At 40.2% G+C, this 16,320-nt stretch overlaps 1 protein-coding gene across 2 annotated transcripts in view; it reads right to left on the bottom strand.

Annotated features, from left to right (window-relative positions):
- Nucleotides 1-16,320, bottom strand: part of NRG2 (neuregulin 2) — a 221,745-nt gene that overhangs the window by 22,690 nt on the left and 182,735 nt on the right. For both annotated transcript variants that reach the window (XM_081951371.1, XM_081951372.1), the window contains one exon: nt 1,374-1,476. In XM_081951371.1, the coding sequence (XP_081807497.1) occupies nt 1,374-1,476 (103 nt within the window). The remainder of the gene's footprint in view (nt 1-1,373; nt 1,477-16,320) is intronic.

The following is a 16,320-nucleotide window of genomic DNA, read 5'->3' as shown; positions in this document are numbered from 1 at the left end:
TTAGTGCTGACCATTAGTTGATTAGATTCTTGTGTATAGGTTTCAATAAATCTTCTATGCTGCAACTTTACAAAGGATCCTGATTCTTTGTGCCTGACATTTACATAGACATTTTGACGTGTGTTTCCTTAACATACAGTTTTGTACACATTTTGATTTGTGACCAGCTCTGCAAATTTTGAAAAAGTATATATAATTGTTCTTCAAAGGATTTAACAAATTAGGAAGTTCAAAGAACACACATCTGACTTAAAATGTGAATTAGATCTTTCTCAGATCTTGGTATTTTTAGGTTAATCAACATTGCAACTATAAAAATGATACAAAATTTCAGTTAATAGTATAAAGAAAAAGGCATATTTTTAAAGCTCATAATCTCATAAACTACAATCTTCAATAACATTCAAAGAAGGAATCCTACTTTGTAGACACAATTTCAACATTTTGTAACATCAGACCAGATACAACTGCTTTCTTTGTCATGTGTTTGCTTTATGGATAGCCTCCTAAGATATGTGGATGGTCCCAACCTGGCTCTGTTGGCCTTCAGGAAAGGGGATTAAAGAGCTGGTTTTTTTCTCCAGGCACTGGGACCAGGAAATTGATGGAGTGATGGATGGATGAATGTGACTTTTATTAGGGCTGTCATTCTGTTTATTGTTATAACTTTTTAGTATACTGTGTTTTTATTTTGTTCACTTCACAGAGTTCCTTCTTGTAGATGCGCAACTGCATAAGTTTGTTTAATAAAATAAATAAATTGTTCCTTCTGAAAGCCTAAAAAAATTAGGCTATGAACTTAGAATTCCCACCAGAATAACATTTGTTTCAAACACTGTTTGGCAAGTCATGAAGAAATGATAATAAAGACAATCTATACATAGCATTATACTCCTCTTAAATTGTATTATTTCATTGGAACTTTTATAAATTGCATTGGAATGATTATAAATAAATTGTTACATTTCTTGTCATTTTACTTAATAATCCAATCATATTTACCAAATAATTTTACCACTTATTTGTTGCTTGTATTTCCAAAATATGTCAGTTCCACATGAAATATGAATATAAAATATGAGTTTATTTTTGTTAGCTGACAAATTTTCTGTTGCAAGATATTAAAAAACTAAAATTTTCTTTTCTTTTATTCTTAAAGCACTCAGCAATTAAAGTAACTTTTAATCCATTTTAAATCATTTTAATCATAAACTTCCCCTTTTTGAGATTGTTTTTAAAGTATGCTCATGTATTTCCAAATTGTTTTAATTTCTTTCTTTTTTTCTTTTTTAGGTCTTTCCCTTCTTTTTCTTTTCTTTTATTGTGTTCATTACATTAAATTTATTTTAAAATTAATAAATGAAATCACTCACTTGGTTTTACAGTAAGCTACTACACATACTATTCCCACAACAAGCAATGCAACACAAATCCCAGTAATGGTTAAAACTCTCTTCTGATACAGCTCCTCGGCTTCTGCAAAGGACATAAAAATAATTAACAATTATACATTGTCTCAAATTATAATTGCATTCTGAAGATACAACTGCAATTTTCCATGATGAAAATTGGAAGTTATCTACTTATTTTCCTGAGATAGAATGTAGAGTTTTATATCTGTTTTAATATTGATGCTCTTCTTGACTCTATTGTTCCAAATATACATTATTCGGGTCTTTTCCCATGTAAGATTGAGATTGTCTTGGCAATGTTTCGGCGAGGTCTCACTCACCATCTTCAGGCTGGGTTTTGGGCTTAAAGTGTGGTCAGAGGCTGCTGTCTTTCTATAAATCTTGGTGTGTGTGTGTGTGTGTGTGTGTGGAGTGCTGGCTTTGTTTCAGTAAGTGGAATGATTGATCATGTGGTTGTATCATGATTGGTAGATTGGTGCTTATTGGTGCAGGCTGTGTGTCCGTTGTTGTTTCGTGTTGTAACGGCCTGGGTGGTGGGTGGGGCTCATTTGTTGACTAGGGCTGGTTTCCAGATGTCTGGTAGATGGGAGGTATCGTCACGTTTATTCATGTTGGGGTGTTTCTCTATTTCGATAGCTTCCATAACTATTCTCTTGTTGAAGTGTTCAGTTTTGGAGATTAACCTGGTTCCTTCAAAATTAATTTCATGTTCTGTAGCTTTAAGGTGCTGGAAAAGGGAGGAAGTTTTTCTTTTTTTCTTACTGCGTTCTTGTGTTCTGCGATGCGTGCATTTATTCTCCTGTTTGTTTGTCCTATGTATGTTGCAGGGCAGATTTTGCAATGTATTTCGTAGACTCTTTGGTTTTCTAGCTGGATTTTGTCTTTGGGGTTTCTTAAGATGTTGCCTATTTTTTGGTCAGTGTTGAAGGCTGTCTTGATATTGGAGAATTTTGCTGATTTTATCTGTAGTGCCTTTTATGTAAGAGAGGAGGGCGATGCCGTTGTCCTGTTCTGTGTCTCAGTTTTTGGAGGGAGTCTCCCTTTGGATTAGGTTGGTAATTGTTTTTCTTTGGAATCCGTTGGAGATTAATACATATGTGAGAGTGTGTAATTCAGTTTTCAGGTGGTCTTTGTTGGCTAGGCATTTGGTTCCAGAGATGAGATTTTGGCTACAGAGTTGATCTGTGCAGGGTGGTGATGGGATTGTGTGTTTAAGTAGCGGTTGGTGTGTGTTTTTTTCTGGTAGATGGTGTGTCCTAGGGAGCCATTGGGTTTTTTGTAGATTAGGACGTCCACAAAGGGAAGTTGGTTCTTTGCTTCTATTTCCATAGTGAATTGTATTTTGGGGTGTAGGCTGTTGAGATGTGTGAGGAAGTTGTCCAGTTTATCTTTCTCGTGATTTGGCCATCATTCCACTTACTGAAACAAAGCCAGCACTCCACACCCAACCACCAAGATTTATAGAAAGACAGCAGCTCTGACCACGCTTTAAGCTCAAAACCCAGCCTGAATATATTTGTAATTCTTCAAATTTTGATGTCACTTTAAACCTTTAAACTTTGCTGATCTTTGGGTCTCTAGTAGGTTTAGGTGGTGATGTTATGGCTATATAAAAACCCACACTGTCTGTTTGCATAAATATATATTATGACACAATATATAATCTCTCAGACAAGGTGCTCTTGAAAATCTAAAATTTGACACCAAATTTGGCTTTGGTTGTTTTGGTGAATGGTCTCCCTGATGAATACATGCTGGTATCTTGTAATAACAACATTCTGATTACCATCAGTATCATCTTATTAAAATAATTTGGTGGGCTGAGGGTAAAAGCTACAATTATACGGTAATTCAAATCATATCTCAAGAACTACATTTTGAAATTTATGCTTAACTTCCCAGCATTTAAACTGTAGTGACTTCCAAAAGTTTACTGTACTCCACATGTTCTTTATTGAAGATCTTTGATTAATTAATTAATGAATTAGTTAATGTCAGCTAGCAATATGTTTCTTTGGCATTAAATTCAAATTACACTGAATTACTGCCTGCATACAATATTTGGTTGGATGAGGCCAAGAAATTGAGAAGCCCAAGAAGCTGATTTTCCATTAATCTCCACCTGAAACAGCAGCAGAGTTTGAGGGTTCCCTTTGATATATTTTAGGAGGCAGCAAAAACACGAACTGTGATCACCTGCTAAGCTGTAGGAATGGTCTACAAGTGATCTGAGTATGTCAGCTATGTGGACAATACAGTAGATATTTCAAGTTTAGGCTATATTCTATGAATCAAGGCTCTCTGACTGTACTATGCATCAAACATAATTCTTAAAAGGGAAGGCACTGTCATTTTAAAGTTTGTTATATCTTGCAGTTGCTTGTGTGTAATTGTTAAATTCTTTTGTATACATATTTTTACTGTAAATAAGTTAAATTAAATTAAATATATTTCATTTAGAATATACCACCTTTGTACACCCTTTTGTATCTCCTTTCTTTTTCTCTCTCTACGCACGCACACACACACACACACACACATGCACCCACACACAGCCAAAATATATATTATCACTGCATTTACCTTTCTCACCTTCTCTTTAGAGCTTACAGAACTCTGTCTTAAGGCATAATTAAATATTATGTGCAAACCCACATAACAGAGTTCTTATGGTTGCAGAAAAGAAAAATGTATAGTATAAAACAGGAAAAGGGGGGTTATCCATCCATTCATCAAACCCCTCCCCTTTGCTTCTGCATCAAAAATGAGGTTCTTTCTAAAGAATCTTCGTGGACTTGCACCAAGGGATAGGCAATACAGTTAACTGGCCAAGATCAACAATCTGATAATCTCTAAAGCAAGCCTTATCACCTCCTCCCATTGAAGAGCAGAAGATGGAAGTAAGGTTTCTGGGAGAATTGAATATCCAAATGCTCTTATGTAAGCAGTCCATTTTTAAACATCAACATAATATGTTTAAAAGCATGGCTGATGGCTCTTGCCCATAAAATCAATATGAACTAGTAGCAAGATTAGCATGTAACCATGGGAATCCTTGGTGGTGGTTATGAATTATTATGTCACAATATGAATCTAAGCTCCAGGGACGTGCGGTCAGGGGAGGCAGGGGAGGCAGAGCCGCACCGCTCTCATCATGAAAATTTTAAAAAAAGGGAAAAGGGAAAAGGCGCTGAGGAGCCTTCTGCACACGTGGTTGGGAATGTTGACTCAGGAGTCAGGAAGGAGGGGAATGGGACCATGTGTGCAGGAGGCTCCTCTAGCCTCAGGCTCCCTCCTGCGCACGTCCCATTCCCCGCCTTCCTAAGTCAACATGAAGGGAACCTCGGATCGCTCTCCGCGGTCCCCTTCATGTTGACTTAGGAAGGCAGGGAATGGGACGTGCGCAGGAGGGAGGCTGGAGGGATCGCGGAGGAGGGATCGCGCAGCGTGAGCCACAGTCTCGCGGAGCGTGCTCCACGGTCCCCTTCATGTTGACTCAGGAGTCAGGAAGGAGGGGAATTCCCCTCCTTCCTGACTCCTGAGTCAACATGAAGGGGATCGCAGAGCATGAGCTGCTGTCCCACGGAGCGCGCTCCGCGGTCCCCTTCATGTTGACTTAGGAAGGCGGGGAATGGGACGTGCGCAGGAGGGAGGCTGACGTGGTCCCATTCCCCTCCTTCCTGAGTCAACATGAAGGGGACTGCGGCTCACGCTGATGATGTCACCAGCCTCACCAGCCGTAAAGCTCACCGCACGTCACTGCTAAGCTCCATTATTTGGACACATCTATACAAATAAAATAGTATTGGCATTAAGAATCTAAAGGAAGCCCTATCTTATATTGAGAAAATTAATATTCAATGGAAAGTTATAACCAAGTAAAGAAAAAAATAGTCTTAAACTAATTTTAGTGCCTTTTTCTAAATTCTATTTTGATATGCTGAAATATTCCAGTATACATAAATTAAATGCAAGTACTGCTAATGAGAACTGGAAAAAGAAAACAAGACTTCTCTTCTACCCCAGCTCTACTCTGCTCTAGTATCAGCTGTCTGCTGCCAATATTGTCCCCAAATCTTATGCAGCAAGTGCCAAATATGCAACAAACTGCTACATGATAGCATTTCAAGCTTAGACAACTCTTTAAATAAAAGTCATATTACACCTGTAATTTGACTCTTACATATTCTCCTAAATTATATGCTTCTTTAGATGCTAGTTTGTAAATTGATTCTATATTATGTCAATTGTTTTTATGGGAACTACTTTGGGTATATATGTATAGGAATACATTGCAAATAAGTGATTGCTATATAAGAATATTAATTTATTCTGACTATTCCTAAAAACAACTGGAAAAAATGGAATTACTCTTCTTTCATAATTAAAGCAGACCTTTAATCTTGTGCCACCCTGCCAACCCTAATTCTCCCAGATAGAAGAAATCTGTGTTAGAGAATAACAATCAAAATATACCACATTTTTATATATTGGAAATGCTTTACAAAACTCCTCAATCTTTGAAGCAAAATGAACTTTAGTGCAGATGAGCAATCAAGAGGGCTAATTTCTACTTTTGAATCCTGCAAGCGCCATGTGCTGTTCTGGGTAATTTGTCAATAAGGCTGTGTGGTAGCAAGGGCAAGACATTGTCTTGTTCTATGATGCTTCATTGTCATAGCTGATGATGATTGCTATAGTTCATATTTTTATGCCAGTACCTCTTAGTAATTTTTAAGCAACTGGAAGACATTTCAAAACTTCTGTGCTTTTCTCTGCTCACTGTGTTCTATTTAATGACACGCCATCAGGAAGACTTCTGCTAATTAGTGCTTTGAGGTGAGAAAAAAAAAGGAAGATGTTTCTTGGAGGTCTTAAAACCTTATTTTGTTTTGTTTATTTTATGGGCTGTTAGTCATATTTTATTCTGGCAATTTTACTATCTGTTTGTATTTCAACCTTCATGTACCACAAATTCATTCCTTTGGAGATTAATGGAAACATCTCACAGCTATTCCTTCTGTTGCCATGGCTAGGGAAGAGAGGGAATTGTTGCCATGGCCAGAAATCCCAGGGGCAGGAGGGAGACTAATCTTGTCAAATTGCTAATATCAGTTTGCTGTAGATTAATATATTCCCAAGGGAAGAGGCAAAAGGTATTGATGAATGGTCCCTCTGGAATGAAAAAATAATAGAGGAGATCCAGATCCTGGCAGCCCAAGTGAGCATAACACTGGTGTGGGAAAGGTGATAAATAAGAAAGAGGAAAAAAAGGAGATGGAAATAAAGATGGGAAATAATTTGGAGGCTGGTGAAAGTGGCATTTTCAAATATTAGCCTTCGGATGACTGTGTCTGTCAGAAGAATAGGGTAGGTCCTAGGACATGATAATCTTGCCTAGAGGACTTGCTATTGGCTTTATAGAGGAGGGAAGAGAGAAAAACATTTTAGTGCCCCCCTAGTCATGGGAGGTATTTTGGGAAGGGGATATTTGTCAGGCAGAAGGAAAGCCAACAACTTCCTTCTAAATAACTGCCTTCTAAATAACTGCCCAATAACTGCTCTTTTAAAATTTAGGTTGCTTAGCAGCAATAACCAGGAAGGATTTTGTGCCTATGATCAGGGGTCTTTCCTGCAGGAATGCCAGGCTGTAGCAATAACAATAGCACTTAGACTTACAGTAGATACTGCTTCACAGTGCTTTATAGCCCTCTTTAAGTGGTTTACAGAGCATATTTTCCCCAACAATCTGGGTCCTCATTTTACCAACTTCAAAAGGAGGGAAGGCTTGAGCCTGGTGATATTTCAACTACCAAATTGCAGACAGCCGGCAGTCGTAGCCTGCTGTACTGCATTCTAACCACTATGCCACCATGGCTCTTAAATGTAATGTGTGTTAACTTGGGCAATATGGAAAAAGTGAGGGTTGTACTTACCCATTAGCCATTTTGCTGCCCAGAAGGATTCTTTCTAATGGGTGTGGTGCTTGTTGCCAGATTCGTTTTAGACTTTCCTTCACTACTGTTGAAGGTGCAGAGGAATTCAATTTGGAATTGAATACAATTCCAAAGGTGCAGAGGAATTCAATACTGGTGCAGAGGAATTCAATTTCTATATGCTGGGAGGAAGTAGTCTGGAAGGGCCAAAGTAATAATCATGGCTTGCCCCAAATAATATCTTGCCCAATCACACATATGAACTTACTGTACTTCTGATCAACTGTATGTTTTGGACATAAAACTGAGATCTTTACTGTGATCAGATCACTTCCTGATCCAGATGAAATCTGTCTCTATTACTTCAGGGACTTATTAAGATGGTCCACTCCAGATGCGTAATAGATCCAGATGGATACCAGAGGGAATTTGTAGAATTCCCTAATGACTTAAAGGATTGTTCTATTATCTTGTGGTCTCTAGGACCTGGGAAGCAGCCAAAGACTTGATGTGATTTCCCTCAGTAGTCTCGTCTCGGGGGCTCCTTGATTTACTCAGGATCTCTGGTAGATGGAGAAGCAATGACTAGAGTACCAGTGGAGAAAGGTAAAAAGAAAATATGACCCAGCAACGATTCATTCTCTTGTTTGAACCTACATTGCGATAAAAGCAGTAAAGCATTTCATCTTCTCTGCTCTTACTACATCAATAAGCCTTGCTTAAAATTACCCGTTTCCTTTATATACAGCTCTATCTGACCAAAGCAAAAAGGGAATAGCATTATATATTAGAAAGACAATATAAGCAAATAAAATTTTTGAAGACGGGGAGGGGAGAATACTGATGGTGGAAATAACAATGAATATGAGAAAGATATATTAGTGGCAATATATGGCCCAAATGTCAAACAAGAAGAATTTTTTGGGAAACTACACAAAAAGATAATAGAATATGAATATGAATATATATGTATATTAGGAGACTTTAATGCAATCATAAATAATGGAATAGACTATAAAGCTACAAAGATGTACAATAAGCTGAGAAAAACCCTACCCAAAACATTTTTCATGAAGGTGGAAGAATTAAATTTGCAAGATGTTTGGAGAATAAGACACCCGAATTAAAGACAATATACACTCTACTCAAACAGACAGTTGTCATGGTCAAGTATTGATATCATGTGGATGTCAACAGAGCTAACACTCAAAACAACTAAAATAGACATAGATATAAGCACATGGGCAGATCATAGTCCAATAACAATGACTCGGAAGGGACAGAGGAAAAAGGGGAGATGGACTTTAAATTCAAGAATATTGAAAGAAAAAAGTTTCCAGCAATATATGGAAAAAGAATTGACATATTTCTTCCAGGAAAATAGAAAGGAAGACACATCATTACAGAACATGTGGGACACTTGTAAAGCATATATCAGAGGCCTTGCAATGACATACTTAGGGAAAAAGAACAGACAGAAAAGACAAACTGAAAAGAAATTGGAATCAGAGTACAAAAATTTGGAGACGGAGCTGCAGAAAAACCCACAAAATGAAAAAGTAAAAAATATGATGGAACTGCAAAAACATAAATTGAACCTGATAGAAAATGAGGACTTAGCAAATAAAATAAAATGAGCAAAACAAAACGTTTTTGAAAATGTAAATAAACCAGGATGTTGGCTGGCTTACAAGATGAAAAAGGAAAGAGAAAAAAGGCTGATAAGTCAATTGGTAGATGAAGAAGGGAATATACAACATTTAAACCAAAAAAAGGGAAAAATAATTGACAACTTCTACGTTGTATCAACATGAGAGGGTCCCAGAAGGGAAAATAAGACAATTTTTAGAGAAAACTAGAATAACCAAAATCCCAGAAAAGTTTAAGAAGGCACTAGAAGAAAGAATTACAATGATGGAGATAACAGAAGGAATCAAAAGGCAAAAGAAGGGGAAAACACCAGAACCCGATGGATTACCAGCAGAACTGTACCAAACATTACAAGAAATATTAAGCAATGTAATGTTGGAACTATTCAATGACTTATTAAGGGAGGCAAAGATGCCAGAAACATGGACAAAGGCATATATAACGCTTATACTAAAAGAAGAGTCAGATCGACAAGTAAAGAACTATAGACCTATTTCACTATTAAATATGGATTATAAAATTTTTGCATCAATAATGGCAGAAAGAATGAAGAGACTTTTAAATGAATTTATACAAATAGACCAAAATGGATTTCTCCCCAAGAGAGAGAGATCAGAGACAATATGCAAATTGTATTGAATACGCTAGTGTACTATGAAGCCCACCCAGAAAAGGAAATGGATGCTCAAAAGGCCTTTGATAATGTGAACTGGCAATTTATGATAATGTAACTTCAAATGATGGGATTTGGTGAGATATTTATAAATATGATTAAAACTATGTATAATAACCAATCAGCAAAGGTAATGGCAAATGGTGATATGACAAGAAAGATATTGATTACAAAGGGAACTAGACAAGGATGTCCACTATCACCATTATTATTGATACTGACACTAAAGATTTTGAATAGAGAAATATGACAAAATAAAGAGGTAAAAGGTATGAGGGTCAAGAAAGAAAAATATAAATTACAAGCGTTTGCGGATGATTTGATATTTATTATGGAGGATCCAATAGAAACAGAGCCAAAACTAGTTAACATAATAGAAGGATATGGAGAAGTAGCGGCCTTGAAGATTAATAAAGATAAAAATAAAAATTCTGGTGAAAATTATGACAGAAAAACAGAAAAGAGAGTTGATGGGAAAATTGGACATACAAGTGGTGAAAAAAGTGAAATATTTGGGTATTCAATTGACATCAAGGTGTGTAACACTAAAGGAGGATAACTATTATAAGGTGAGAAAACAAATAGAAATAGATTTGGAAAGATGGAAAAACCTACAATTATAATTGATGGGAAGAATAGCAGTAGTAAAGATGAATATATTACCAAGATTGCTATACCTATTCAAACAAAATCAATAAAACTAGAGAAAAAATTCTTTGAAAGTATGAATAAAATAGTGGGGAGATATATATGGCAGGGGGAAAAAGCAAGAATTAATATAAAAATGTTGCAAGATGTAAGGATTTGAGGTGGATTTGGATTGCCAAACTGGGAATTGTACTATCAAGCAACGGGACTAGCTTGGATGAAAGAATGGATTCTATTGAGAAATACAAGATTATTGACATTACAACTGGGTTGGCACACTTTTTTGTGGTATGATAAAAGTAGGGAACATGGCTATTTTCAAAGACATTATGTAAGGAATGGATTATTAACAATATGGGAAAGAGTGAAAGGGAAACATTATTTAGAAATATCAATGTGGCTTTCAACAATGAAAGCATTGACACATCCAAATATTAGTAGTATGAAAAATATTATTAGATATAAAGATATCTTAATAGAAAGGGGGGAACTAAAACAAAAACAAGAATTAGAAAAACAAGGGATTGATATAGGGTGGTTTTCACAATTGCAAAAAGAATCAAGATATGAAAAAGATAAAAGGGAGTATGGTTTCAACTTAGGAAGTTCGGAGTTGGATAAGATACTTATGGGAAAGGAAGAAAGAATAATCAAGGAAATATATAGCTACCTATTAAGAACTATGCTATAAGAAGTGGTTAAAGATACAATGTTAACTTGGGCAAAGAATTTTGGCCATACAATTGAACTAGAAAAGTGGCAACAACTATAGGAAAGGAATTATAAATTAACCATGTCAACAGCTTACAAAGAAAACTTATACAAAATGTTTTACAGATGGCACATGTCACTGGGAAAATTAGCAAAGATGTTTAAAGACAAGTCAGCGAAATGTTGGAAATGTCAACAAGCAATAGGTTCATACTATCATATGTGGTGGACATGTGCAGAAGCAAGGAAATATTGGACTAAAATAAGAGTATAGTTAAAGAAAATGTTACAACAAGAAATAGAATTTAGACCAGAGATATTTTTACTAGGCATTATCCCAGAGAAATTTAAAAAAGAGGATACTTATTTGATTATACATGTAACTACAGCAGCGAGAATTGTATTTGCCCAAAATTGGAAATTAAATAAGCTACCAACAGATGAAGAGATAATAAAAAAGATATTAGATTATGCAGAGATGAATAGGTTGACAATGAAAATAAAGGATAAAGAGTACTTCAACACATAGGGAAGATTTTATGATTGGCTAGAGCAGGGGTCGGCAAACTTAAACATTCAAAGAGCCATTTGAACCTGTTTCTCACAGAAAAGAATACACTGGGAGCCACAAAGGGCCTAACCGGAAGCCCCCTGTTCAATTCTGGAGCTGACCGGAAGTTCAGTTCCCCCACCATAGAGTCTCCTCCTAGTGCAGCATACTTTTTCCTCTACCTGTCATAACCAAAAGCCCTATCAATTGTGGAGACAACTGGAAAACTCTTCCCTTGCCATAGAGTCTTCTCCTGGCGCACTGTGCTTCTCTTCCCCCCCCCACACCGGAAGCTCCTCTCAAAATTGTGGTGCTGACCGGTGACAGAGCTGCAGCAGAGGGAGGAAAGAGCCACATGCGGCTCCAGAGCCGCAGTTTGCTGACCCCTGGGCTAGAGAAAGCGAATTAGAAAAGAAAGTAGGGAGAAGATAAAGTGCCCAGACGACACACTATTAAATGGAAAAGGGGGGGGGGGAAGAAGGGGAAAACAGAAAAGAAGGTATTAAATATATAAGTATATATTCAAGAGCAAGATATAAAGGTGGGGGAAACATAATTAGGGTAAACTAGCAAAGGTAAGGGAATAAGAAATGATACTAAATTATATTTGGGTTGGCGGAAATACCATCCCAAGGAAACATAAACTGAGTTTTGAAATATACACCAACAATAAATAAGAAAAGGAGAGAGGAGAGAATGGAAGGAAGACGGGGAAAGAAGAAAGAGGTAAGGAGAGGAGGATGGAAGGGAGAGAAAGAGAAGGAGAGAGGGTAAGAAGGGAAAGAGGAAGAGTAGGAGTAGGAGAAAGGGAAGGGAAGAAGGAAGGGGAAGGAGAGGAGGAAGGAAGGAAGTAGAGAAGGAAGGGAGGGAGAAAAGAAAAGAAAGGGTAAACAAGGTGGTGTTACAAAAGGAGGAAGGGATGGTAAATAAAGCAACCTAAACTGTATACTATAACCTATTAAATGAAATAATAAATGTATAAGAATGATAAATGTAAAGAAGAATAACAATCATGTGAACGTATACTTCAAATGGTATGTAAAAGATTAACAAAATAAAAATTCTTTGACATTTTTTTTACCTGTTTCCTGTTAAGGAAGATGGGAGGGAGATATGCCACTTAGCCACTGTGCCTATCATTACAGTATAAGTTTTTGTTGACAAAGTTACTGATGATTGTGGACTCCCAAGAGACCCTCTGTGATGAACAGTTGGTTTCTAAATTTAACCAATAATTACTTTTGATATGCTGCGAACAAAATGTTTCAAGGTACTCCAAGCAAAAGATTTACAATATTAGCAGACACTCTTGCCATCGGTAGGGGAAACATCCGAGGCAACCCGGGAGTTCATGGCTTCCATGACAGCCATGGACCTGACCCAAGTAATTCAGGGCCCCACACACGAGGGTGGTCACACACTGGATCTTATCTTTGTCTCTGGCCAGTGGAGGAGTGATCTAGGAATAGGGGATTTAGTCATTACACCCCTGTCATGGTCAGACCACTCACTTCTCCGGCTCGACTTCCCAGCCGCTACTCCCCATCGCGGGGAGGCGGAACCGGAATGTCCTAGATGGTTCCGCCCCAGACGCCTGATGGAACCTGATAGGTTCCAGACGGAGCTTGGGCCATTTCCTGTAGCCCTGACCCGCACCCGGATGGAGGACCTAGTGGCTGCATGGAATAATGCGGCCGCCGGGGCCTTGGACCGGGTTGCGCCCTTGCGGCCTCTCTTGCGGCAGCGATCCACCCAGGCTCCTTGGTTCACTGAGGAGCTGAGGGTGATGAAGCGCCGCAAGAGATGCCTAGAGAGCAGATGGAGATCGTCACGCTCTGAATCTGACCGAGCACAGGTAAGAGCCTATTTGCGGACTTACCTTGTGGCTTCAAGAGTGGCCAAGCGTCAGTATTGTGCCACTCTTATTGCGTCCGCAGATAACTGCCCTGCCGCCCTGTTTAGGGTGACCCGCTCCCTCCTTCAACAGAGGCCGCGGGAAGCCCCTCTGCAGGGTAGAGCAGAGGAATTTGGGGAGTATCTGCAGGACAAAATCGCTCAGATTCGCAGCGAGTGGGTCCCCTCCAGTGGTTTAGAAGAGACGTCGGAGGTGGGTCTTGAGGTCCTATTCTGGGAGGAGTTTGACTCTGTTACTTCCGACGATATGGACAGGTTGCGCGGGCGACTGCGAGCCACCACATGTTTATTGGACCCGTGTCCCTCCTGGCTTATACTGGCATCCTGGGAGGTCACACGAGGCTGGCTCCAGGAGTTGTCAACGCTCCAGGAGTTAGTCAACGCTTCTTTGAGAGAGGGGCTCTTGGTGAGGCCCCTACTCAAGAAGCCTTCCCTGGACCCAGCTATGTTAGCAAACTATCGTCCTGTCTCCAACCTTTGCTTTTTGGCGAAGGTTGTAGAGAGTGTGGTAGCACAACAGTTCCCACACCACTTGGAGGAGATTGATTATCTGGACCCACGCCAGTCCGGCTTCCGGCCGGGCCATAGCACAGAGACGGCTTTGGTCGCGTTGGTAGATGATCTCTGGAGGGCCAGAGATGGGGGTTGTTCCTCCATCCTGGTCCTATTAGACCTCTCGGCGGCTTTTGATACCATCGACCATAGTATCCTATTGCATCGACTGGAGGGGTTGGGGGTGAGGGGTACCGTTCTGCGGTGGTTCTCCTCCTACCTCTCTGGCCAAGCGCAATTTGTGTTGGCAGGGGGGCAGAGGTCGACCTTGAGGCCGCTCAATTGTGGGGTGCCGCAGGGGTCGGTCCTCTCGCCTCTCCTGTTCAACACATACATGAAGCCGCTGGGCGAGATCATTCGTGGGTTCGGGGTAGATTACCATCTGTACGCAGATGACACCCAGCTGTACATCTCTACCCCGAACCACCCCATGATGCCGTCGAAGTGATGTCCCGGTGTCTGGAAGCCGTACAGATCTGGATGGGAAGTAACAGACTCAAGCTCAACCCGTCCAAGACGGAGTGGCTGTGGCTACCGGCACCCGGGTTCAACCAGTTGATTCCATCACTGGCCATTGGGGGCGAACATCTGGCCCCCGTGGATCGGGTGCGCAATTTGGGCGTCCTCCTAGATGCCCGGCTGTCAATGGATGACCATGTGACAGCCGTGGCAAGGGGGGCGTTTCACCAGGTTCGCCTGGTGCGCCAACTGCGTCCCCTATTGGACTGGGCTGCCCTTCGCACAGTCACCCATGTGCTTGTGACGTCCCGGCTGGACTACTGTAACGCTCTCTACATGGGGCTCCCCTTGAGATGTACCCAAAGGCTGCAACTTGTCCAGAATGCAGCCGCGCGGGCAGTTTTGGGAGCCACTAGGTACTCCCATGTAACACCTCTCCTGCGCGGGCTGCACTGGCTACCTGTGGCCTTCCGGGTGCGTTTCAAGGTGCTGACTATCATCTTTAAAGCGCTCCATGGCACAGGACCTAGGTATCTGCGGGATCGCATCCTGCCCCATACATCCCTTCGGCCGATCCGCTCACACAGAGAGGGACTTCTCCGGGTGCCGTCCACTAGGCTATGCCAGCAGGCGACGCCCAGGGGAAGGGCCTTCTCTGTGATGGGCCCGACCCTCTGGAATGACCTTCCCCCTGATATCAGAACAACTACAGATCTCCGCTCCTTCCGCAAGAAGCTAAAAACCCACCTGTTCAATTTAGCCGGCCTGGCCTAATTCCAGCTTCCCTCCCCATGCCTGTATTTTTAAACTCGATGGGCTGGTTTTAGGTCGTGTCTTAATTTTTAATAACTTGTACAGGGCTCTAGGTTTAATCTGGTTTTAAGAGTATTTATTATGTATATGGTTTTTTAATGTGGTTCCTGTACACTGCCCCGAGTCCCTTCGGGGAGAGGGGGCGGTCTATAAATCAAATAAACTTGAAACTTGAAACTCTTTTCAGCTTGTATAATCTAGTGAAGATAAATACTACCACTGCTGGACCTGACCTTCATGGCTGATTTGGGCTGTGAGCTATGAACGACAGGCTGGCGTGGGATGTAGTCAATGTTTCTTTGAGGGAAGAGATGTTGAAGGAGGCAGAGGTATGTTCCATTCTCAACAAATCCTCCCTGGACCCAACAGTTTTATTAAAAAGGTAGTGATATAGCTACCTCAACTACAGAGTGTTCTTGAAGAATTGGATTACCTGGATCCCTTTCAGTTTGGATTCAAGTCCAGGCATGGTACAGAAATGGCACCTATTGCTCCGGTTGATGATGTTAATTTGAAAGTGTACCCTCCCCAGTCCTTTTCAATTTCTCAATTCCATTTGATACCATCATCCATATTATACTTTTGGACTGTGTCTGAATGTTGTGAGTTGTGGGACGTGTTTCAAAGTGATACCACTCTTACAAGACTGTTCATTCATGTTAGAGGTCCCATTCACTAAGTAGGGGCACACCAAGTCACCCTGTTATCACATTCTCTGAACTTGGTCATCTTCCTTCAATTTATCTCTGTAGCAACTACCATCTCCTTTTCTTTGAATTGTGATAAGGTGGATGAGGAGGGGCCTCTGCGAGGTTGGGTCTTCTGTCCCTGACTGGATAGCCAAGCTTATCAGATATGTAGCATCCTCTACAGAGGTGGGTTTCTGCTGTTTCACCCCGGATCGGGTGAACTGGTAGTGGCGGTGGTGGAAGGCTCCGCCCACCACCCGGACACTTCTGCACATGCGCAAAGCGTCACGCAAGTGAACCGGTAGTAAAATAA

Source organism: Natrix helvetica (genome assembly GCF_964273705.1).
Source record: "Natrix helvetica genome assembly, chromosome: 4".
NCBI lineage: Eukaryota > Metazoa > Chordata > Lepidosauria > Squamata > Natricidae > Natrix > Natrix helvetica.
Note: the sequence above shows the minus strand (reverse complement) of the source record. Positions and strands in the feature narration are given on the sequence as shown.